At 42.5% G+C, this 26,134-nt stretch overlaps 1 protein-coding gene across 1 annotated transcript; it reads right to left on the bottom strand.

Annotated features, from left to right (window-relative positions):
- Window positions 1-307: 307 nt before the first annotated feature.
- LOC133465443 (hepatic leukemia factor-like) lies at window positions 308-14,591 on the bottom strand. Its single transcript, XM_061748271.1, has 5 exons — window positions 14,571-14,591; window positions 12,011-12,443; window positions 7,179-7,550; window positions 2,337-2,557; window positions 308-2,137 (listed from the first exon to the last, which is right to left on the bottom strand). The coding sequence occupies exons 1-5, from the start codon at window positions 14,574-14,576 to the stop codon at window positions 1,922-1,924; spliced, it is 1,248 nt and encodes a 415-aa protein (XP_061604255.1). The 5' UTR covers window positions 14,577-14,591; the 3' UTR covers window positions 308-1,921.
- Window positions 14,592-26,134: the final 11,543 nt, after the last annotated feature.

The raw sequence follows: 26,134 nt of genomic DNA, 5'->3' as shown, positions 1-26,134 counted from the left end.
CTTATAAAAATGCATTGTACTTGAAAAGTAACATGTAGGCTACTGTACATGAAATGTAAAAACTACTGGATTTTTTTGTTGAAACAGGCTGTATAAGCGTCATTCTAATCAAAATGTTATTTTCATTGAATTCAGTGATTGTTTAGTGAACCACTAGAGGGAGCCCGCATTGCACGAGTGAAAATCACTGTTGTCATGGAACTGGACAAATGACGTGATACACCATCACAGAAAATCAGCAGGCACGGGCGGCAATAGCTGCCTACCACGGCGGTGCCCATAGAAAAATGATCCATAGAGCGTGTGCTTTGTTTTGTTGTAATCTTTAATAATATTCTGGATCTCCTGTGCCTTTAAAATACATATTAAGTAAATGTATAGGAAAAATACTGTACAAAACCACAACATAGATTTATAGGTTTTATATATAAACATCTCTGGTAACCAATATATCATCTCTGTAAGTGATTGGTTTGGTCTGCAACAAACTGGACGCCGCCTGCCACCCCCACAGAACCCCCCCCCCCCCTCCCCCACCCCCCCAAAAAAAACCTCTCCTCTTCTTTTACATTCATGCCACCATCTTGTTGGCCAGACGGGCGGTGGCGGCGGCGGCGGCGACTACGCAGACACAAAAGGCTCTACCACATGGGATGGGGTGAAAGGTAAGGGGGTTGGGGGTACATGCTATGTTCAATACAAGCGGAAAAAAATGATATTGCAAAAAAAAAAAAAAAAAAATTTAAATCAAAGAAAGGGGAAAAGGATGAAATCATGCTGGAAAAACGACAATTGAAATGAGGGCAGAACAACGGAGAAAGACGATTATGAACTACGCTTTAGTGCACAAATTGATGAGGAAGAGGAGGATGTGTGTTGTCAGTCAATCAAAATTGAGACCATTGTGACAAAACATCCAAAGAAGAAGAAGGTTAAAAAAAAATTTTTTTTTTAAAAGTGTCGTCAGTGGGGTACGTCCTCATCGTGATGGCTTGAACAGTGTGGTGGGTGGGGGGAGTCAAAATGCGAGAAAAACAATTAAGCGCCTTTCACACTGAACATCAAAGATGGCGGCCTGACTTTTTTTTGTTTGTGTGTGAAAGGTAAAAATAAATACTAATAAGTTCACAATATTGTGTGAAATACACGAACATGTTTTTTTTTTTATGGGTGTGTGTTTCTTTAAATCCAGTAGTTGTCACGAGCAAACTTTCAAACTGTGGCTGACTGTCAAAACAAATCAAGAAATGACATTTCTGCTTCATTTGGACTACTAATGCTAATGCTAACACCAAAGCAATGTCTAGGTCACTAACATTAGCGCTGCTTTGTTTTGCATGAAAGGTTGGAACGCCTTACTTTTTTACCGTCATCAATTCAACGGAATTAGGGTTGCAAATTTCTGGGAATTTTCACAGGTGGAAACTTTGCATGGGAATTTCACATCCATAAAAGAAATGAGAACAAAGCAGCAACTTACAAAATTGAAGGTTGCCTCTTAAAAATGACCTTTAAAAGAGTTTTAGCATAATCCTGACTAAAACAACCAAAATAACATTTATTAGTTAGATGGGACCTTTTGATTTAGAAGTTTTTGAGTTACGAGACGTCAGTTGGTCCAATATTGTGGGCAAAGAGGGCTTTTTTTATTTGGATGTGTGCTTATGACAATTTAGTTGTTGTTGTTTATGCTTACGATACCTTTCCATTAAATTACCCTCAATTCCCAGTTAATTCCCAAAGAAAGTTTCCCATTTGCCGAGTTCTGTGAAGGTTCATAAATGTACACTCCATAGGCAGTGTGAAAGGGGCTTTCATGTGTGCGATTGTGTGCGTTGGGGGGCAGGAGGGTGATGACGACATTGTCCTTAAAGGGAGGTCTGGCTGCGGGTGGGGGGAGGGGCGGGGGGCAGGTGTCTGATTACAGGGGGCCGTGCCTGGCCTGGTATTTGGCCACGACGTTCTTGCAGCGTCCGAGCTCCTTGCGCAGGTCGGCCACCTCCAGGCGCAGCGCGGCGTTCTCCTTCTCCAGGAAGCCGGCGCGGATGGCGATCTGGTTCTCCTTGAGCCGCCGCGCATCCCGCGACCGCTTGGCCGCCACGTTGTTCTTTCTGCGCCGCGCCCAGTACTTGTCGTCCTGCGGGGGAAGATGACCGCAATGCCGTTAGGGGAAAAAAAAAGTGTGCCGTGATGTCAAAAAGCAGCAAGCCAATACTGTACAAAAGTGAAGCACTGTGAATACTCTCGAGCGCATCCAGAAAGTATTCACTTTAGGATGAAATGGTATTTCTTAGTTTTTGATTTTGAATGAATGAGCAAAAAAAAAAAAAACCAACCTTGAGGTCTTCGGGTATGAAGACCTTACGGGCCTTCTTGATCATGGGCTGCGGCTTGAGCTCCTCAGGCGAGAACTTGTGCTTGCGCGGGTCGAACACGGCCTGTCCCGGCACGCTCGACAGCGCCAGGTCGGCCGGGTCGGGCTCGTAGCTCAGCGCCACCTGGATGGACTCCGGGTCGATGGGACTGGGCGTGTCGCGCGAAGACGACGACGCCGCCGCTGGAAGGGGAAATAGATTGGATTACTACCGCGCTGGTCGAAACTCATTTAGTTTAAGGAAATTGACCGACTTAAACAAACAGCAGCTTCTGCTTTTTTTGTTGTGTGGTTGCTAAGCAGTGTGTATGATTATGTGTGTGTGTGGGTGTGTGTTATGTTGCGTGTGCCTGAGTCTTTATAGTTGTGTGTGTGTGTGTGTGTGTGTGTGCATGTGTCGTGCATGTGCGTGTGTGTATGTTATGCTACGTGTAGGTTTGTGTTGTGTGTGTTTGTGTACATACTGTATGTTTGGGGTGTGTGTATGTTTGTACATGTTTGGGGTATGTGTGTGTGTGAGAGAATGCTTCTTTGTGTGTTGTGTGTGTGGGTGTTTAGCATGAGTGTTTATGTGTGCGCGTGTTTAACGCGCGTGTGCACGTGTGTATGTGTTAAGTGTTTTTTAAGAGTGTGTGTTTGTGCATGTTGTGTGTGTGTTCGTGCAGTACATTGTGCATGTATATGTGGTATGAGTACTGTGTGTTGTGTGTGAGTGTTACACGTTACTTCCAAATACATCCACACATATTTTAGCGACCAATCCGGTGATAGCAATTCACATTCATTAATCGTACATTTTTCAATGAATTGTTTTTTGTGTGTGTGAAATTTATGTTTCGTTGATTTTGTTCTTTGAATCGTGATTTTTGTGCAACTGATGCCCGGGTTCAGTTTGTGGACTAATAAAATATATACCAAGTATGAATTTGAAATAAACCACATTTTATTTTTCCAATCATGAAAGGTTCCGTGAATGCTCGTATGAAACTCGCGGGGTTCGGTACCTCCGACGAGATTAAGAACTACTGCTGTACACTAGACATGTTGTTGTTGTTGTTGTTGTTGTGGTGGAGTCAGACCGCCAAGCAGAAACAGTTGTGCACGTGACACATGCACGCCCGAGTCCATGTGAGCGAGTACAAGCTGTGCTGGGCGAGTGAACGAGATCAGAGAGAGCGAGAGACCCGCACATGGCGTCTGCATGTGTGGGTCACATGGAGCGGCACACCCAAGGGAAGCGCACGGGCGCACACGATACACACACACGCAGAGCGTCAGACGCGCGAGCACCTGGCGTAACAAGACACCCGCCGTGAAAACACAACAAGCTGTTCCGGCCACTTCCTGTCACGCACTTGCACGCCGTCTGCTGACAAATTTGGGCAGGGGGGCGCATGTAGACAAACAACGGACTGGTCGCCAGTCTTCACAAGTCGTCGTCTTTGTCCTTTCGCATTTTAAGTATTTTTTTCAAACAATGAGCACCCACACGCACAAACCATTTCTTTCCCAAAACGTGATCAATTACAAATTTCCATTACATTAATATTCAATGCTGTGTTAGTGTTTTTGTTGCCGAGCAACCTGATACACCGCCATTGAATATTTTAACATTTGAATAGCCTACAGAAAATTATATCGAATAATCGAGTGTATATATATATATATATATATATATAAACACACATATATTACATACACACACACATATATATATATAATATATACGTGTATATACACTTACACACACACACATATATATAAATACACACATACATACACATTGCAGCATTGCATTGCATTGCAGCAAACTAGAAACATTTTCATTTCAATCACAAATAACTTTGAGTTTAAAAAAACGTCAGTCATAATATACATGAACAGCTTTTTGTGCAACTTCACTTTTAGTATGCGACCATCCTGCAGTAAGGTCATGGCTGTGCCTTGATTGAACTTCAACGAGCTGACTGGGAATAGGACAAATATTCTTTACAGTACTAGAAGTGTCCGTTGTACTGTAACTTGTGAAGTTGTCGCCATCGTAATGAATTGGCCACAAATTTGAGGGGAGTCAGAACTAACATAATTTTACCTCGTCTCGGGTCACACTTTTGACCTTTCCCCTCACATTTTTCTTTGCTATTCATCGTCACCATGTTCTTGCTCTCCCTCAACCAAATAGCGCCGCTTCCGCCTCCTCCTTTCCCGCGTGGATGTGATGAAGCGCGCTGCGCCACATTAACGCCCATACGACCCTTGAGCTCCACAATAAAATAAACTGTTCCCGGAGGCACAGAAAATTCCTCGAGTATTTTTTTTATTTTATTTTTTTTTAACTCCAGCTTCTCAAAATACCAGAGTACTCATTGCAGGCCCACCCACAATGCACTGTGTTTTGATCACATGCTTTGGTCAAGCTGTTATTGCAGGAAATCTGCTGCAATGAAATCCTAAAATCAAAATGTCCATTATTTAAAAAATCAAGTCTTTTATCAAGATATTAAATTCATTCCTGTCTGCACCAATTAAAAAAAATATTATTTTTTTTTCCATTTTTCATCACCAAAATGGATTTCAAGCCACTCGGAAAAGAGCTCTTTATGCAACTTAAACGTCTCAGTTGCCATGGCAACACCAACAATGCCTCAAATCCCTCCTATGAATTACACTCATTCCATGTGTTCGTGTGAGTCTCTTACACGCACACTTTTCCAAAACGCAACAGCACATTTCAGTGTATTCTGTTCATTATTATTATTATTATTATTATTTTCAATGTCGTAGTTTGAAGAAGCGGCAAGAAAGTTGCACTCAGCTGTCAGAATACAATGTGGGACAAACTCGATAATCTCGTTCATCAGCCCAAACGTGCGACAACACTTTTCAACGACCAATCAAAAAAGGTCACCGACTGCTTGGAACTGAGGTTCAGCTCCAAAGTCCATCAGCTGTCAATCAAACACACTCACTCACGCACGCACGCATGGATGCACGCACACACACACACACAATCTCTCACACTCTTATTTTTAATACACACATACACTCGCACACTAACTCCCTCCCCCAGACTCATGTTCATACACGCACACTCATGTTAAACTCACACGTGCACGCATACACAGGCTCACACGCTTACTGAGTCCCAAACACGACCTCACACACACATTGACTCATGTTCACAGATACACGCACACACTGACAGACACTCTGAGCCTCAAACACACACTTTTTCCCCTCACACTCATATATTCAACACACATACACTCAAGGTAATAGCGTACGCACACACAGAATTTTAACTCATTCACTGCCATTGACGGCTGTTGAATTCAGAAATCCATGTTAAAAGGGAGGACTGGCAGTGTTAAACACCCACACACTCAGTAACTCAATCTCATTACTGCATACTCACATGCGCACTCTCACAAACACACACACACTTCCACATACACTCTCAAAAATACTCTCTCACACACCCATTCACATGCTCTCTCAACCACTCATCCACACTCTGCCACATTAAACTGCAGCTTGTTTTTTTACATAGTACAACCCTAATTCCAATGAAGTTGGGACATTGTGTTAAATAAAAACAGAATACAATGATTTGCAAATCATGTTCAACCCATATTTAATTGAATACACTACAAATACAATATATTTAATGTTCAAACTGATAAACTTGATTGTTTTTAGCAAATATTCATGAACTTAGAATTTGATGGCTGCAACACGTTCCCCAAAAACTGGGACAGGCTCATGTTTACCACTGTGTTACATCACCTTTTCTTTTAACAACATTCAATAAACCTTTGGGAACTGACGACACTAATTGTTGAAGCTTTGTAGGTGGAATTCTTTCCCATTCTTGTTCGATGTACACCTTCAGCCGTTCAACAGTCCGGGGTCTCCGTTGTCGTATTTGACGCTTCATAATGCGCCACACATTTTCAATGGGAGAGAGGTCTGGACTGCAGGCAGGCCAGTCTAGTGCCCGCACTCTTTTACTACGAAGCCACGCTGTTGTAACACGTGCAGAATGTGGTTTGGCATTGTCTTGCTGAACTAAGCACGGGCGTCCATGAAAAAGACATCGCTTGGATGGCAGCATATGTTTCTCCAAAACCTGTATGTCCCTTTCAGCATTAATGGTGCCTTCACAGATGTGTAAGTTACCCATGCAATTGGCACTAACACAGCCCCATACCACCACAGATGTTGGCTTTTCAACTTTGCGCCCATAACACTTAGCACATAACACGCACTCTTTCACAAAGAGGTGAACCTCGCCCCATCTTTGCTTGTGAATGACTGAGCAATTCAGGGAAACTCCTTTCCAATCATGGCACCCACCTATTTCCAATTAGCCTGTTCACCTGTGGGAGGTTCCAAACAGGTGTTTGATGAGCATTCCTCAACGTTCTCAGTCTTTTTTGCCACCTGTTCCAGCTTTTTTGGAACGTGTTGCAGCCATAAATTCTAAATTCATGATTACTTGCTAAAAAACAAAGTGTATCAGTTTGCACATTAAATGTCTTAGTAGTGTATTCAATTCAATATAGGTTGAACATGATTTGCAAATCATTGTATTCTGTTTTTATTTTTATTGTTTGTTTAACACAATGTCCCAACTTTATTGGAATTGGGGTTGGAGTTTGTAGAAGCAGCGAGACTGTGCACCTGACAGTATACGCTGCGTGTCAAACTCTATCAGGAGGTTTCCATCAAAAGTGCAACAACCCGTGTCAGCGACCAATCACAGCTAAGCAGGAATTCTACAAGGGTGTCTTGTGATCATTACCTGTGGCGTTGGGGCTGCGCAAACACGTCTGCTGCTGTTGCTGCAGCGGCATGCCGGCGTGCACCGAGGTGGTGGCGCGGCTACTCAGGTCCACCACCGAGGGGGCGGCCGGGGCCTGGGGGGGCTGCGGGGGATGGGAGGGAGGCTGCGCCACCTGCTGCTGCTGCTGCCGGTCGCTTTGCGCCGTGTTGGCGGGAATGCCGTTCTCGGACAGGAACTCCTCCAGGTCCATGTACTCCAGCTGGAAGTTGTCGCCGTCGTACGGCAGAGTCTTGTCCCACAGAGTCGGCCCCAGGAAGGCCGACTGCGGAGGGTTGGCTGCGCCGCTCTCATCCTCGAGTTTCTTCTCTTTGTCCTTCTCCTTGCCAAAGCCTGAAAGACAAAAAAAAAATAAAAAAGTGTTACGAGGTGGCGCTATGTTAAACTTTGAATTGGAATCCAGCGGTTTACTGGCACTGACGAATATATTGGTCAAGTACATTTTTCGGTGAGTAGGCGAGGAAGAGGGTTTTGCCCAGCTTGTGTGTGAAATCAGGTTTGCAAACCACTGTAATGACTAACAGACGTCAATTTAAAATTTGATGGACATGTCAATCATAAGAGAACGCACAACAATGTCTGCAGGACCCGTGTCCTAAATTGAACAGAAAGTCATCCATTTGGTTTCTACGGGGGAAAAAAAAAATGTTTCACCGATCAATGCAGAATTTGGTGAACGTTTCTATCACGAGAGGACGCACCAAAAGTCTCAAGGACCCATGCTCCAAACTGAGCAGGAAGTCCACCATTTTGGTTTGAAGCAGCCATTTGGGGGAAAGACACTTGGAACATTAAAACAAATTAGCCCCCGACATGAGTTTCACTGATCAACCACTAAAAATGGGGGATATGGGTTAATATTATTAGTGTAGCATAATTAGACCATTACTTGACACACATCATCAACATCTTAATCTTCTACTTTTTTGTTCTACTTAAAATTCGAATAAAATTCCTTTGAAATTCTCATCAACGCTGCTTTTCGTATTGTATTACTACTTTTGAGCGAATATTGCTACTGTAAATATTTAATTTCCCTCATGGGATGAATTAAGTATCACTCTTATTTCTACATCGATCCATTTTTACAAAAGGAAACATTTTTATCACGACTGCAGACTCATTTTCAAAAGCAGACAGAACAATGTTGTTTACTGTGTGGTTTGTAGGAACTTTAAACGGCGGATTTAAGGATTATGTGTAATTTTTTTTAATGCATAATGAAGGCCTTCATTTTGGCAAATCACATTTAAGATATTTTTAGGCTTTGCAGAAAGAACCACTAATTATGTACTTAACAATTCTCAATTCATTAACTTGGAGGCGTTTGAAACCTGCATACGCGGCACAAATCTGGAATTTTCCGAAGACGGCTGCCAATTTAATTTAGTCTCGTACGAGCGGTACAGAACAGAATGTCGTGGACAGGTTGAACAGGTTTATTGTTAGGATTATCACATAAGTTTTAACAAGCATCTGTGTGACTCTTCCGAGACAAACAAAAAAACTTAATGGTGTAATAATAATAATCGGCCGGTTAACCCCCGTTTGTCCCAAAAGGAACATGTTCCAGACCTTCCTGTGACATGACACCGTCAAATCCTTTAGTTTAACCCCTCCCACATGCTTAAAAAAACAGATGCATCTCAATAAAATTTGAAAACATGTATTTCAATTCAAAAACTCATTCTGTATATAGATTCACTACACGGACTAAGCTGTTATGATTGTGTTTATTATTTTGATGATTGTAGCTTACAGCTAACAAAAATAAAATGTTACTACATAATAAGGAAGAAACAGTCAAAAAGATTTGGATATGGAAATGAGGTTGGAATTGGCCTTGTGTTGAACTTGAATTAATCTGTATAATTTATAAGAGTTTCACTTTTGGAATTGCAATGCTGAAATACAATGAACTCTCCGACAGTATTCTAATTCATGAAGATGCACCTGTACATTATTACTTATTAAAACACACTTGGACTTATTAAAAAGGCACTTTTTCAAGTATTCCTTAGCGCCTGTTCTAACTTTGGGAGAAATTGGGAGACTATCGTATAACATCACTTTGAGGAAGTTCTTCAAATAAGAAGCAAAGCATGCTTGCGTCCAGTTGTTTGCCACTTGCAGTTCAAGTTTACTGCAAAACTGACCCACACATTCATGCTCACTTTTACTGGCACCCATGAAATTTAAGTACTAAATGTGGAATATCTCCTGAAGAAAATGAATCAAGAGTAAAAAAAAAAAAAAATAATAATAATATATATATTTTTTTCTTAAGATAACTTATGTTTGATACAAAACAGCAAATGAGCAACAATATTTGATGGACAGACGAAACAAAAACAGAGCTTTTCAGCAATGCACACAAACAGTATGTTTGCAGACGGCGCAATGAAGCTTTTAAGGAAAACAACACCCTGCCAAGAGTCAAGCATGGTGGAGGATCCATAATGCTGTGGAGCTGCTTTGCTACACCTAGTTCTGCATCACAAGTATCATGAAATAAGAACATTACCAAGAGATTTTAGAGCAAAACGTCTTACCCAGGGTAAGACAAAGACCCAAACGCACACTGGAATGGTTGAAAAGGGGGGGGGGGGGGGGAGGATAGCAATGAGTCCTGATCTCCATCCAATTGAAAATCTTTGGGGGGAGCTGCAATCTGCCAGTGGGGAAGAGAACCCTGTAAATCTTCAACTAAGGAGAGCAAAAAAGCTTGTAAAGCTGTCATCGCTGCCAACCAAATATTAAGGAGGGGTGCCAATATTGCTGCACACATGCAGTTTTCAGTTGTTGTTTTTCTTTGAAATTACAATATCTAAGTGGGAAAAAAATTCTTTATTAAATTACTTTGGACCTCCAATGAAAAGAGCCTGATGGCATAAGTTTGATACATTTCCATTTATTTCTGAAAATATTATACCGGTTATGGAAAAAAATGAAGGCGTGCCAATAATGGTGAGCGCGACTGTACGACAAGAGAGAATTGACACAACAAAATAAAACTTCACTTCGTCTAACAAAAAGTCAGCTCGCTTAATGTGAACATTTTATGAGAAAAATCATAGGCGAAGGGATATTAGAATCGATGTTACAGTAACACCAAACTGCTAAGTAAATTGCTAAGGTGCTAATGTAGTAGCAAGGAGTAAGAGTGAATGTTGCTTGCTTAAAAAAGCACTTTGTTGATACTCCAGTTGAAGTTCACTGTAAAATTAAACTCCCGTAACAAGAATTACACCTATTGAATGTTCAAATATGTCACAGCCTTCGTTTCCTTCTTCATTTTTGGTCACAGAAATCACGAGCTCAAAGCTAACACAATGAATGAAAAAGACCGGACGGGCTAACGAAAATTAGCGTTGAACTCACGGCATTTTTAGCTCTCAAAATAATGAATGTGGGTACACAAAGGCTGTATAATCATATATAAACAGGATATATAACAACACTCAAAAAAAGAAAAATAAAAAATAAAAATAATCAGTTACAAAGTTTGTTTGGCATAAGGAGAAATAAAGTGAAACCTAGAAGGGGTAAAAACTACGCAAAAGTTGTTTGAATAATGTCAATATTTGCCTTTTCGATAGGTGAAGTGGGGGGAAAAAAAAAAGAAAAATCAAAACATGAAATTTAATTTTTATGGGGAAAAAAATATGGGATTTCACCTCAACAGCAAACATTTAACATGTTAGCAGCAGCTCCTTGTCTATAGTCTATATTTTGCCATTATTGTTCGTCTTTTTATGACCCTTGCACACATCAACCAATCACTTGAATAAACGACAAATTGATAATCATATCTCAAACTGAAAATTGAAAAACAGAGTAGGCCTTTCTTCCACGGTGTCATTCGGACATCGTGTAAGCTTTAATCCACGGGTGTCAAACGCATTTTTGTCTTAGGATTCCGCATTCTCCGCATTGTAGTTATGAAGGCCATTAGAACAGCGAAACCATATAACGTTTTACTCATCAAATCATATTATTACCATTACACAACAAATTGAGGGATAACTAGCTTTGAAATCAGAAGACAAGGATAATAGATTGTTCAAGTATAGTTTGAAGTTACTCCAGAAGAAGGGTTTGGTAACAGAAAAATGCAATAGCTCAACATTATTGTTTATTGTTATGACAATTTGGAATTTAGGTACAGATTTTAGCAAAAATCACAGAAGTTGAGCATGATTTGCTTTCGCGGGCCACATAAAATGATGTCGCGGGCTACATCTGGCCCCCGGGCCTTGAGTTTGACACCTATGCTTTAATCAAGCACAAATGCTACATTGCATAAAACTTTAGCTTTGATGATAAAACGTTTGTTTGTTTTTCCTGAGGATTTGAGTGTGATGCGCCCCCTCTGGGTGACATAAGGAATCCACGTAATCGCCATTAAGACGAGGACTTAAAAGGTTAGAGAGGCGACTTCCTAAAAAAAGTACCGACACATGCACAACCGTCTCACTTGTAACGAACACCGCAAATTAAAATCATATTTACATCAAAATAATGAGCAAAACACGTCTCGTTTTTAGCTGGCGCGTCACCCGTCAAACACGGAGCCCAGTGAACGACCCTCTTGTTTGGCTTCTCTCTGCATCGCCTTGAACTCATGAATTGCATTCTTGCTAATATTTTCCTCGATCGAAGATAGGAACAAAAATAAAGATGTGTCACGTGTGTGCATGAGAGCTGTCACACGAGCACACAAACCAGTTTGAACTGAACAGAACAAACTGGACGCTTCGAGCGAGGTTAGATCAAATCAAGTCTAAAAATACCTTCTTCGTGGTGGAAAGGCAGCTTGAGCGGGTTCTCCAGCAGCGACTTTAGCACGCCGTGGGTCGGCTGCAGGAAAGTTGTGTTGACGGGAAGAGGTCTGGCCATTTTCTCCAAATGTCGTCGACGGCAACAAACCAACAAAGTTCGCAGAGACGTCCAAGAAATCCCGGTGATGCGGCCCGGGGGGGACTCGCAGACGCTGGAAAAGGGGGGCGGCGAGCTGGCAGGTTGTCGTCGTCGAGGCTGGCAGGCAAGCGGCGAACTGGAGGCGGAGGGCGGAGGCTGCTCGGCTTTGACGGAGGTAGGTAGGCAGCGCAGCGCAGCACAGCACTCCTCCCTCCCAGCTCCGTTCAGACCTTCACACCGACGTCCATGTGCTGAAAGCAAGGCCGATGACGTCACAGCAGCGGAGGGCGGGGCAAGGGGCGACACCTTGGCGGGACATGGGGAAAAAAACTAAATAGGTTGCATTCAGTAACAATCCCAAATGTCATGTTCATAGCGTGAAGCGATGGAATGTACACAAACAAGGAATTGTCCTTTCTCGAAAAAAATATGAAGAAATATATTTTAATTTAGTTTTTTATTTATTTAATTTCTGTTTGTATAGAACTCTCCATACGCTATATTTATATATATATATACACACACATTTTGTCGGTACCGCTTATCCTCACTTAGGGTCGCGGGCGTGCTGGAGCCTATCCTATCTATCTTCGGGCGAGAACCTTGAACCCTGAACCGGTTGGCAGCCAATCGCAGGGCACATATAAACAAACAACCATTCGCACCCACATTCACACCTACGGGCAATTTAGAGTCTTCAATCAACCTACCATGCATGTTTTCTGGATGTGGGAGGAAACACATATAAGTAAAAGTGGAGAGAAAAAAAGAAAGAAAAAAAATCCACAAATCTGTGACATTAAGTACATTGAAATTAATATTAATAACCTTTGGGGGTTGTTTTGTGTTCACCCCTTCGTGTTAGCAATTAGCAACAGGCACAAGGCCACAAGACTTGTTCATAAACTAAAAATAAATAAACAAAGAAAGCAGACAGGATCAAACACCTAAAGATGAATTATTACACTTAAAAGTTCACAGTCACGCTCAGTCATACTTTAATATTTTATATATGATGAAGTCAAACAGGTCCTTTTAGCCATTTGTTTTTGTTGCAAGCTCAATTTATACAAATTGTATGTGACGTGTGATATCTTTAGTACAGAATAGTGGTGTAGGTACGTTTCATGAACGAGTACTTTGCCCATTTTCTCCTCTCTCTTTGCCAAAACACGTCAATCACGCGCTGCCTGTCGTAAAGTGGAATTATCATTTCGGACCGACGCCGATCACACTTTTCCTCTCATCGCCTTTCGCCTTAATGACAGCGTGATGGGAGTTTATGGAAAGCCAAGTCAACCGTTTAGTCCATGTCCCACTTGTGCGCGCAATTGTCCATGTACTACTATGCCGTTTGTCGTCACTAGTAAAACAATTCAGCACACTAGTAGAGTGGTTAGGGTGGACTAATAGAGTGACTGTTATACTAGTTACTAGTTTTCTCCACTATTGCCTTACTCTACATGTGACATTTTTTGCACACTAGTAGAACACCTACATGTTACTAGTGAGTCAAAGCTGTGCACTGGTTGACAAGTGCATGGTACTGGTACAACTAGTGACTAGTTAACATCTACTAGTTGACATCTACTAGTTAACATACTATATAGGGCTTCACCGGTAGCACAAGTAGCCTGCAGATGTGGACTAGTGCACAGTTTTGCCTTACTAGCAATGTGGTTCTTCCACTAGTGCACAACCTAGGTGTTGTACTAGTGAGCAGAAATGTCGTACAATAATGGAAAGCAGTAGTGGAAAAAGGTCACTAGTAAGACATAGGCGTTCTACTAGTTTGCTCTAGTTGTCCCACTAGTGTGATGAATTGTCCATGTACTAGTGTGCACTTTGTGCTGACTAGCACAGCAGTAGGTCGACTGTCTTACTAGTGACATTTTCTCCAATACTGCCTTATTCTACTGTAAGGCATTTCTGTGCACTGGTAGAATGACTAGAGCACACTAGTACAACAACTACACATTACTAGTGAGGCAAAACTGTACACTAGTTGACAACTGCGGGCTACTAGTACAACTCGTGACAACATATATAACATTCTGCTAGTTAACATCTAGGGCTTCACTAGTAGCAGATGTCAACTAGGGCACAGTTTGGCCTCACTCGTAACATGTCGTTGTTCTACGAGAGCCACGTGGTCGTTCTACTAGTGTGCATAAATGCCATACAGTAGCAGAAAGCAATAATGTCAAAAAATATCACGTGATTGGCCTGCTCTTCTGCTAATGCACTGAATTGTACAAAGAGTGTACCAGTACATGGACAATTCAGCGCACTAGAAGAATATGAAATAAATGCTCAAACGTGTTTTCCATATTGCCTTTTGATTGACAGGGAAGACGCTAGTAATTAGTGTTGCGTCCTGTACAGCCGCACCGACTCGCGTCATTAATGGAAAAAAAAAAGAAGTGAGAATACATGCATAGATTTGCATTTTTCCGCAGGTCTCGAGTCCCCGCAGCTGAGCAAATGTCTCCTGTTGAACCACACGGACGAGAAGAACGATGATGACGAAAGTGATTCTGTAATGACATCATCAAATATGAGAAAATGTGCAGCGAGGAACTAACTACATGACGGGCGGGCGACCTACTTTTAGGTCGTTGAGGGGAAGGCTAACGATCGCGCGTATGAAAACCGCTGAGTCATACCGTACGAATCATTTCGGCAGCTTCCAATCACAATGCAGCCGCTCAGTGTGCGTGTGCGCGCGTGTGTGTGTTGCACTCGAGGATACATTGTACTGTATACTGTAAGACATTTCTGCACACTAGCAGAGCAAACATAGTAGGACAACTACATGCTACTAGCGGGGCGAAATGCCCACAAGTTGACATCCTCGCGCTACTCATTGTACTAGTGAAGTCCGACATGTTAAACAGTTGAAATTTATAATGTCACTTGGGATACTATTCAACTATTACTCAGTTTTGCCTCACTAGTAATATGTGGTTGTTCTATTAGTGTGCGCAAGTCCTTCCAGTCGTGCACAGAAGTGTCATATGGTAGTAGTAGGCAGTAGTACAAAAAACATCAATAGGATGGCAACTAATGTGCCCTAGTCGTTCTACTAGTCGTTTACTAGTAAGGAATAAGAGAATACTAGTGCATGGGCAATTCAGAGCACTAGAACAACTAGGGGGTACTAGTAGAACAACGACACGTTACTAGTGAGGAAAAATGTGCACTTGTTGACATCGGCACGCTACCTCTACTACTAGTGATGTGCTAGCTAAACACATTTATTAAGTCTGTCAAAGATTCTGTCTTTCATGGTCACATAAAGGTTTACGTGCGCAGGATGCTAACAGCTAGCCTGAAGCTAAGAAGCTAACAGTTAGCCTGAAGCTACGCGAGTGTATTACGAGCTCACACAATGTGTCGGCTTCGAAATTCACATGGCGGCCCGGTCGCATGGGAGCGGCCTGGCAGGAGGTTAGCTTAACTTAGCGCCTTGAGCCTTATTTTCTGAGACTCATGACGACAACAACAAAGCCAGCGTTTGTGTGCAACCAATCATCTGTTTGAAAGGCTTCAAATGTATCAAGCCCCCTTGGGGGGGACTCGTTCTCGTGAGCCGGGAATTGTTCCCATGTGGACGGACACACAGACAGCTGGAGGGACGGACGGAGAGACTGACAGACGGACGGATGGACAGACACACACAAAAAGAGACAAACAAATACATCATCCTACAAAAGATTGGCTGGATTTCAAGCCCTAACACTGCCTTGAAACCATAATTTCAAATCCTAAAGAATACACTACAAAGACAAGATATTTAATGTTCAAACTGATCAACTTGATTGTTTATAGCAAATAATCATTAACTTAGAATTTTATGGCTGTAATGTTAAAAATGTTAAGTTTTCACGTAACCTGCTTTGCTGCAATACCCATCTGGCCTCTCCTTCATTATGCTAACCGCGCTGTTTTTTTGGCTGACTTGGCGATAAAATCATGCTAACTACATTACATTACAAACATTATGCTAATTTCATGTTATTTTCTTGCTAACGTCATTCTAACATCACTCAATCGTGATGCTAACATCACGCTAACTTTATGTTACCATCCCGCTAAAGTTGCACTAACTTCATGCTAACTACATTCTAACGTTATGCTAATTTAATGCTATTTTCTTGCTAACTTCACTCAAATGTCATAGCAACATCTTGCTAACTTCATGCTACCATCCTGACAAAGTTGCACTCACTTCATTCTAACGTTATGCTAACTTGATGCTAACTTGAGTTCATCTTCACTTCCTCATGCTGATTTTGAGAGCGGCTGGTGATGGATTCAGGGAGCTTCGGTGTTTGTCAACGTCGCAACATTTGCACATCTGTGTTGTTTCCGAACAGGAGCAGTCCGCCCTTCACTTGTTTTGTACACTTGCCGCTTGTCTGTACGTGAATGGACAGACGGGACAAGAGCCATTCCGGGCCCAGCGTACTAATCCTTCGTGAGTAATCCTTGGGCAGAAAACTCATTAGAAGCACTGCTGGCGTTACATAACGCGCTACAATTCCAGCCAATCAGCCACTTATCTGTCCTTCGACCAGTCCCGAGTGGCAAAGCCACACAGGAGGTTCCATTCAGCTCAGACCTCATGATCGGCTCCCGCATATGCTATTTTCGTCAAAGAACCTCCCTCGAGGCTTCAGGGCGTCAAATTGTTTTGATTTGAAATTCAGAAGGAAAAATATCAAGCGAGGATGGGAGGAAAGGTCGCCCGCCGACAAATTTGTGCGCTTCCTGTTTGTCTGATCACTTTGTTTGTCACTGCTGCTCACGTCCCCACTTGACGTCACATCGAGTCCAATTGGGTCACATAAAAGCCACCATTTCATTGCTACTTTTGAACCCTAACCCTGACATGAAACCCGAATTTGAAAGCCCTAACACTGACTTGAAACCATAATCTGAAACCCCAGCCCCGGCTTGTTACCCTGATCTGAATCACTAATGCTAATTTGAAACTCCCACTTTAAAACCATAACCCTGTTTTGAAACCCTAATCTGAAAGTTTAACCCTGATTTGAAACCTTAATTTGAAACCCTAATTGACACACGCTTTATACAGTACCGTAATCTGAAACACCATCCTGTCTTGAAATCCTTAATTGGAACCACTAATCCTGTCTTGAACCCCTAATTTGAAACCCAAACCCTGGTTTGACACCCTAATCTGAAAGTCTAAACCTGACTTGAAACCCTCATTTGAAACCCTAACCCTGGTTTGAATCTCCAATTTGAAACTCTAACACTGGTTTGAAACCTCATTTTGAAACCCTAACCCATGCTTGAAACCCAACTTTGAAACCCTTACCTTCAAAACCGAACCCTGGTTTAAGACCCTAATCTGAAATCCCAACCCTGTTTTGACGTTAACCAAAATCACATGATGCAGTGTAAACTATATTGAATTCAAGTATAACCACTTTACGGAATTTGATTGCATGGTATGTGGTAAATAACTGTAATTGTACTGTCTTAAGTGCACTGTAATATATGTTCCAAGCATGCATTGTAATATTCATTGAAGCGTTTCGTTGTAAATAACAAGATGCGTATATAACAAGAGACGTGCAAGATAATAATAATCATGAAAATCTATTGTCTCCAAATACTGAACACGAACTGTGGCACCACTGAAGAACAGCATTGCTGTACATGCTCGTATGACGGTGTATACATCTGGGTTCGGTAGTAGCAGTATGCATCCATTGGAGGAAGCTCATCGTTGCGGTCGAACAGACACGAACCAATTGCTGCTTTCGTAGAGTGTCACCTGATTCAGGTGAGCTAATCAACTAGGATTGAGCAAATCAGGATTCACAGCGGGTGTCCGAGTGCAATGTATCAAGTGGTGCATGACTCCAGAGTCCAATTCAGACTACTCACCACCCACTTTTTAAGTTTGATTTATTTTTTCGTTTTCTTAACATCAACTCATTGGCAACAGTGTTATGTCAATTCAAGTTTAAACACAAAAGTCTGCTAGCTTGATGCTAACATACAAAGCAAAACACTATTGACGGGCTAAGAGAAATTAGCATCAATGTCACAGTGATTATAAACCTTTAAACAACTGCTTCGCTCTGTGTAGTGTGTGCTGTGAGTAGCGCACTTGGTGGTCCTCGGGGGTCGGGGGTGTTGTTTCCTGCGAAGCGACAAGCTGCCCAAACAAGAACGTGAGAGCGCCTCGGTCGCCGACATCAGGTCGCGCGGTCGCTGTTGTGTGGAAGGCTGCTGAGGTTTCATTCACAGGCTGCAGGCGGGCGGGCGAGGGCGGCCCCCCGCGGTGCCCCCCGCGGTGCACACCCACACCCACATACGTGAACACGCACACACCCATGGAGTCACATGCTGGGAGCACGGAGCCACACGTTTGCAAACACATGCCTGCTGCGCTTTCTGCTCCCGACAAACACAACAACAAAAGCGGTCGTTGCCGTACGTGGCCCGAACGAACGCTCCGTCTTTCTTGGAGACGGGAAGTATTTTGATTTGCTTTTCCACCATCAAGAATGTAAAACCTGCTCACGGTGTTGATTTGAATGTTGGGAGGTGTCCAAGTTGATGTTAATTTTGTTAATGATGGTGATTTTGTTAATCATACTGATGTTGTGACACGTCAATGTTAATTATGTGGATGCTGTGACGTTGTTGATTTTGTGATAGTATTGACGTTGAGGTTGTTGAAGGTGTTGATGATATTGATGTCACATTGTTGATGTTGCCTTACATCCTGGTGCAGTCTCCATTGAAGACTCCAATCCTGTCTGTATAAATATATGTTTGAGTTGTCAAAAAATGGCTTGAGTCATCCGCGACAGGAAAAAGAAAAGCGATTAGCCGCGGTTGTCGTAACACTTATGTCACATGTGAATGAGACGTCGGATTGGTCGACCAGACGGGCGCTCGAATGTGTTTTCTCCGCAAAAAAGTGTGACAAAGCAGAGAGGAGGTTACAGCGTGCGTAACGCGACCCACTTTCACACGCACTCGCTCACAGGCCGCCTGTCGCCAGTCTGCCTCGTTAACACACTCTGAACCTCGCCTGCATCTGCCTGTTGCCATGGAGACTGCACTCAGGTCCTCAGTGCTGGTTCATCTCAACCTGAGAGGTGGCAAAAGCACTCACATTTTGTAATTAAGTACAAGTACTGAAACTTTACTTAACATTTTGAGACTCTGGAGGTACTGCTTCAACTCCTTCAGTAGAAGTAAAAAAAAAAAAAAAAGCACAGACTCTGAAATGCACTAGCTTGACATTGTAGCATGTGGTATCATAGTGTGACATCACAGTGTGACATAATAGCATGATATTAGGGTAGGGTTGCATTTTATTGCCAATATATGTGGAACATACAGAGGGCCGAAATTACTTTTTCAAAAAACAAAACAAAACAGAAAGACATAAAACAACCATCCATCCATCCATTTTCTTTATCGCTTATCCTCACTAGGGTCGCAGGCTGCTGGAGCCTATCCCAGCTATCTTCGGGCTGGAGGCGGGGTACACCCTGAACCGGTCGCCAGCCAATCGCGGGGCAATAAAACAAACTCTGACTACAGTTGTACAGGGACTGAACAGCCTGTATCACGAAGCACCCTCCGCAGGACTCCCTGAGGGACACGGTCAAACTCCTTGTCCAAGTCCACAAAACGTAGACTGGTTGGGCGAACTCCCATGCACCTTCGAGGACCCTGCGGAGGGTGTAGAGCTGGTCCACTGTTCCACGACCAGGACGAAAACACACTGCTCCTCCTGAATCTGAGATTAAACTTCCCGACGATCCCTCCTCTCCAGCAGCCCTGAATAGATCTTACCAGGGAGTCTAAGTAGTGTGATCTTCCTGTAGTTGGAACACACCCTCCGGTCCGCCTTCTTAACAAGGGGGACCACCACCCCAGTTTGCCAATCCAGAGGCACTGTCCCCGATGTCCATGCGATGTTGCAGAGGTGTCTCAACCAGAACAGCCCCACAACATGCAGAGCCAAATCTTTTCCACCCCTGGGGCCTTGGCACCGAGGAGCTTTTTAACCGCCTCGGCTGGGTCTCGTTTTGGCTCGGTGTTTGGTTTGTTTTGTTTTTTTACATCTTTTGCCCAAGCGTTTTTTTTGGACTCGGTGTCCTTTTGGCTAAGTGTGATCTTTGAAATATGTATCCGCGATATGCAGATAACCTGGAAAACAGGTTAGCGAACCGCCTTTGTATGCTGCCCTAACGAGCATAACTATGGGTTGATGACATGACGGTTTGAAGCCAAACTTGCTAAAAATCTTCATTTCTTGATGGCTTGTGTCTTCGGACAAAGGTTAATAGATATCATTTATTTATACAAATACGATTATGATATATGTAAACATTAACGAAGCCTAAACATTGGCTATTGTCATCTTTGATGGCTCTGTGGTGACATCTTGTGTTAAACAAAAAGACATCGTAGACGTTGAAAGTTCCTTCGGGTGTTTTGTTCCGGAAGGCGGTTATAGGGCGGAGCTATTTACCCGTGCCTGAAGGAAGTGCTTTCACCTGTTTTGCCGAATGTGGAAGTTTCTAGCACATATACTCCTCCTCTTTTTGGCTAGGTGTCTTTATGCCAAGTGTCTTTTTGACTAGGCGTGTTTTTGGCTACGTTTACACTGTTCATTCACATGATGCCCAATTCAGATTTTTTTGTATTTTTATTAAATCCTATCTTTTTATGTCGTCAAACACAAATGCGACTTCTAACGTGGGTGGACGTCACAAGCATGCACACAAAACAGGACATCACATTGTACATGCGCACAAACACGAGGTGGCGTGTTTATGGAAGTAAATACGGCCCCTCACGTCGATCTCATCATGACGCATTTGTGGACATTTCGAGGACATTTTCTTATACAGTATTTATCACGTGTAAAGGATTTTCTTTTCGCCATTGAATGTTTTCTGCTTCTTTATCCACTGTTGCTTTTGTGGCGTGTCTGTTTTGTCGAACAATTGTGACAGTTTTCGACTTTTGATGACAAAATAGTTCGGAGCGTCGGACCAGAGTGTCCAGACTGCGCTCGCATTGGATACATATCCGATTTATACCCACACATGAAAGAGGCCTGGGCCGGATATGTACAAATCTGAATTGTACTGTGCACGTTCACATGAAAAAAATCAGATACACGTCACATTGGGCAACAAAAAAAAAATCAAAATTGACCTGCTGTGAAGTGTCTTTTTGAATAGATGTCTTTTGGGCGAAATTTAAATAAAAAGTCACAAAAGTGTTGTTAGCGTTAGCCACAAATTGCCACAGGTATTCCATAATTTGTTTGCGGGGCTGCTGGATGTTTGTCACCTTTCATGTTAACCTTTGAGTTGATTAGCATTTCAATCAACGCTAAAGAGAAGAACGCTTTGGATTTGAAAGGGCAAAGAAAAGGTTAGCGAGCACACCACTAACACGTTATCAGCAAACACAGAAAGATTTCGCCGGCGGCGGATGTCCGTCAGCCAAAGTGATAGACGTGGTCTCATCATAGCCACTGACTGCTGAAAGTTCAAATCTTTATCTGATGATAAATAGGAAAAAAAAAAAAAAGTTTACAAATGGTTAGCAGATGGTTTTTTTTTTTCTTGTTGTTGATGTGTTTGAGCCAGACTTTTTAAAAATTATTATTATTGTTGATGAGATTCTCCTCGTGTGTGCGTTGAGACGAAGGGACTTCCCCAAAAAATCCTGGTATCCTGGCGGTTATGCAACAGGATCACATTCCAGGTTGGATTCCAGTCTGGCCCAAAGCAGAGTGACCAAAAAACATAAAGGGGAAAGAATGACAGAAGAAAAAGACAAAACAAGGGAAGAGGAAAAAACAGACAAAAGAAAAGGAGAAAGAAAGGAAAAGAAAGAAACAAACAGAAAAGGCCCCAAATAATGTGAAGTGTGATGGTTGTGATGACAGCAACACTCGCCTTCACGTCAACCCTGGCTTCATATCTTACTTTTGAAATGTGAACCCTGACCTGAAGTTGTCTTCAAAACCATAAACCAGGCTTAAAGCCTCAACCGGGATCCCTTATTTGAAACCCGAATCCTGTCTGAAACCCAAATTGAGACGTAAAACCCGAACTTTGTTTGGAAAGTCTGATTTGAAGCCCTAACTTGAAACGCTGACACTGACTCGAAACCCTAATTTGAAACTTTAACTCTGGCTTGTGTCTGCTATTCTGTATATGTGCTGTGTATATGTAGTGTGTACGTTGGTGGAGCGTACGTGTCTGCATGTTATGTAAAGTGTACTCTGTGTGGTGTGTGTGTATAGTAACGTGCGTTTGTGTAGCTTGTCGAGGACTTGTGTAGTGTGATGTGCGTTTTGTGTAGTGAGTCTGCATGTGTTGTGTCTGTGTGAATTGTGTGATATGTGTTTAACGTGTCTGTGTGTGTGGTGCATATAATGTGTGGGTCATGTATGTTTGTGTAGCCTATGTTGTGTGTATACAGGGTGTGAGATGGAGTAGTGTGCGTGCATGTAGTTTGTGCTGTGTACATGTTTGTGTAGGGTGTTATATTTTGTGTAGTGTACACATATTTGTATGTTGCGTGTGGTTGTGTGCGTCCCGTATTCGGGTTGTGTATGTGGACTGCGTGTTGTATGCATGTAGTGTCCGTGACAGTCTCATCAGGTCTCGCTTGGTCCGGCCTTCAGTCGTGTGTGTGTCATGTGCGTGTGACCGTTCCATCAAGTGTCGGTGGGCTGGCAGCGAGCCGGAGTTTTGGTTGACTTGCTGAATAATACAAAGCAAACAGTGACCTACTTTCCACACAGGGAACAAACCTCTCCCAAAGCCCGGAAGCGGATCGCGTGGGCCGGATTGCGGTCGTTCCCGGCAACAGCGTGCGCGCGGGAAGCGGAGGGGCGCGCCGTTCCGCAGTTTACGGCGCTCCGCAAATGTGCTTAAACAGGCCGGCACAGGAATACTGCAGAGAGGCCCTGGTCCTGAGGCCTCCCGGAGCAGGAATGTTCTTGTGAGCAGACCGGGCCTCACATTTGTCACGTCACAACAGCAACCTGGGCCACGACCACAAATTCAGCATTCCTCATTCCTACATTCGTCTCTTTACATTTTTATTATACACATAAAATTACATCCCCCCCCTTTTTTAAAGAGCGCTTGTCCTAATGACGGTCATGGACGAGCTGGAGCCAATCCAAGCTGACTTTGGCTCGGGCGGGGTACGTCCTGGACTGGTTGCCAGTTAATATCAGGGCACATATAGACAAACAGACTAAACATGCAAACTCCACACAAAAAGTCCAGAACCAGGATCCTCCAAAATATGAGGCGGACGTGCTAACCACACGGAAGGAAACGTTGACAGGAAACGTGACATGAGCAACCAGCAACCAATCACGGAACCCTACGTTCGTTATCTGAGAACAAAGTTCAACAGGACGACGATAGTCACCAAATTACCTGAAAGTAATTCCAGGAACTCAGGGGCCACACTGAGAACAGGTCGAGGACAAGTTGCAAATGTAGTCTGGCGAGTGTTTTGCAGAGGAGAAGCAATGTGCTAAAAAGAGACCAGAGGCAACCAGTCGTACAACTTTTTACTTTCTGTACACGTCCAAATACGTTTGCCCAAAACTCCACATTTTCATCATTTTCTGTCTGTCCCAATACCTTTGTCCACCGTGAGCTGTGCGTTGCCATGGAAACAGAGGAACTTCTCCATCAGCAGGTTTCATGCAGGAAGATGACTGCCACCCCCACCAAAAATAATATTGTATTGTTTTTACGGACCCATACTTCACCAAACCAACTTTTTCTTGTATTTGGCAGTTATATTATTTCAATGGTCACTGCGTTCGCCTGCCTTGGGTTCAGTTCCCACTCAGTTACGGTGTGAATTTGAGTGCTGGGATAGGCTCCAGCACCCCGCGACCCTGAACAGGATAAATGGTATTGAGAATGGATGGATGGATTGTCCCTATAGTACATAAATAAACGTGAAATATTCATTAAAATCGTCCACGCGTTCCTGAACCCCAGATGTTTTCTGCCGAGAGGCCTGAAATCAGGTCATTAGAATTTCTCGAGGTCATCTATGTCACTAGCAAAGATTTCCGCCTACCTCTCCACTCCCGAGCCAGCGCTGTCAACATAACAAACGCTCTTCGACACGGAGGTAACCAATCAGAGAAAAGGGGGCAGTCTTAGTCAAATATGGACAAAGCGGATACAAAACTGGGTCAAACAGAAGTAGCTGTGAGATGGGCCTTTTTTTGACATTCTTATGAGAAAGCCAAGGTGTCTTGGGAAATTAAATGGACATTTTTATACCAAATCCATATTAGGGTCACTCTATGGAGGTCTATATAGCCAAAATATAGGACCTATAAAAATAAGACCAATTTATCATCTTATTTAATCTATTCTCACGGTATAACTTATTTCTTTAAAATAATATTTTAATGTTGTTGTGCCGCTTTGTGAATGAATGCTGTTTTCCTTTTCGCTGCTGGTGGTTGGTACCCACGTTCCAGTCAGGCTCGGTTGCCATGGAGACGCCACCGACACAAATGCGTTTGCATCCTGGCGTTGAAGGATGCAAATTAAATGACGCAAACGGTTCTGCGACTGGTCATTATGACGACTGCGTAAGCTCTAATGAGCCCAGTTGACAATCGCCATTGCTGCTTGCTACTTCCTGTGGTGGACAGGAAGTAGCGGACACAGTAAAAAGAATGGGCTAAACTAAATATTTGACATTTTTAAATAAAGTGCAGGAATGAACAGAAAAAAATGCATATCTTACACCGCTGGTTTAGTTCCAATTTGTGAATATTATTTATCAATCATGAAATACAGCGGAAGAAAACATATAGATTCAACGCATGTTTTGAAACACTAGTTTACTGAGGTTTTAGTGGCAGCCATTAAATCGCTTTCCGCAAAATAATAAAATTATGTTTTCCCAATCTAATTATTAGAGGCTCAAATATATCCCATAATGAATTATGGTGTTACACAAGAAATATTTTCCAATTTTGGGCACAAGACAAATTGATGAGTTGAACAAGAGTTTTAATACAAAAGGGATCTGCCTGTGTGGAGTTTGCATGTTCTCCCCGTGCCTGGGTGGGTTTTCTCCGGTTTCCTCCCACACCCCAAAAACATGCATGGTAGGTTGATTGAAGACTCTAAATTGCCCGTAGGTGTGAATGTGAGCGCAAATGGTTGGTTGTTTCTATGTGCCCTGCGATTGGCTGGCGACCGGTTCAGGGTGTACCCCGCCTCCCGCCCGATGATAGCTGGGATGGGCTCCAGCAGCCCGCGACCCTGGTGAGGAGAAGCGGTAACGAAAATGGATTTTTTTTGTGGACTTTGGTCAGGCTTCAGCAATTCAGTGCAATTAAACCTACTCTGGCGCCCTCGTGTGGCCCAATGACACAAAACCTCAATTAATAATCAAATTTGATTATTAATTGAGGTTTTTTTTTTTTTTCATTTGAAAGGATTTTTTTGTGCTAAAATCTTAATAAAAACTGCAACAACATGACAGAGAAAAGCATTAAGCAAATATTAATGTTATTAAATAATTAAATACAAGTAAAAACGAAGTTGTGCTATGTACATTTAACCTGTGATTTATAAAAAAAAGTTTAAAAAATACAATTTAATCTGCAATTTCATTGCATCCACACAAATTGCAATTTTAATAAAAACACATGGCTCGAATTTAAAAAAATTAAAAGTAACAATTGTAAATTGGAATCAAAGTAAAACTACTTATTTTTAAACATTGTATCTTTCAAATATAAAATTCACATTTAGTTATTGAATTATTCACATAATGCACATTTTATTGTTTAGCCATTTATTCCTAAAATGGGATAATTATCTTAATTATCGTTATTTTACATAAAACAAAACAAAGAATTGCACTAGGATCAAATAATTGGTTAATTGAATTCAAATCATTCA

This window comes from Phyllopteryx taeniolatus, chromosome 16 (assembly GCF_024500385.1).
Source record: "Phyllopteryx taeniolatus isolate TA_2022b chromosome 16, UOR_Ptae_1.2, whole genome shotgun sequence".
NCBI classification, from domain to species: domain Eukaryota; kingdom Metazoa; phylum Chordata; class Actinopteri; order Syngnathiformes; family Syngnathidae; genus Phyllopteryx; species Phyllopteryx taeniolatus.
Note: the sequence above shows the minus strand (reverse complement) of the source record. Positions and strands in the feature narration are given on the sequence as shown.

Bases quoted from the DNA above. Each gene is read 5' to 3' on its own strand.
- LOC133465443 (XM_061748271.1), bottom strand. The intron at 7,551-12,010 runs GTATTTTTAGAC...TTTGTCTTTCAG, and splicing joins GCCTTTCCACCACGAAGAAG to GCTTTGGCAAGGAGAAGGAC. The intron at 2,558-7,178 runs GTAATGATCACA...TTCCCCTTCCAG, and splicing joins GCGCAGCCCCAACGCCACAG to CGGCGGCGTCGTCGTCTTCG.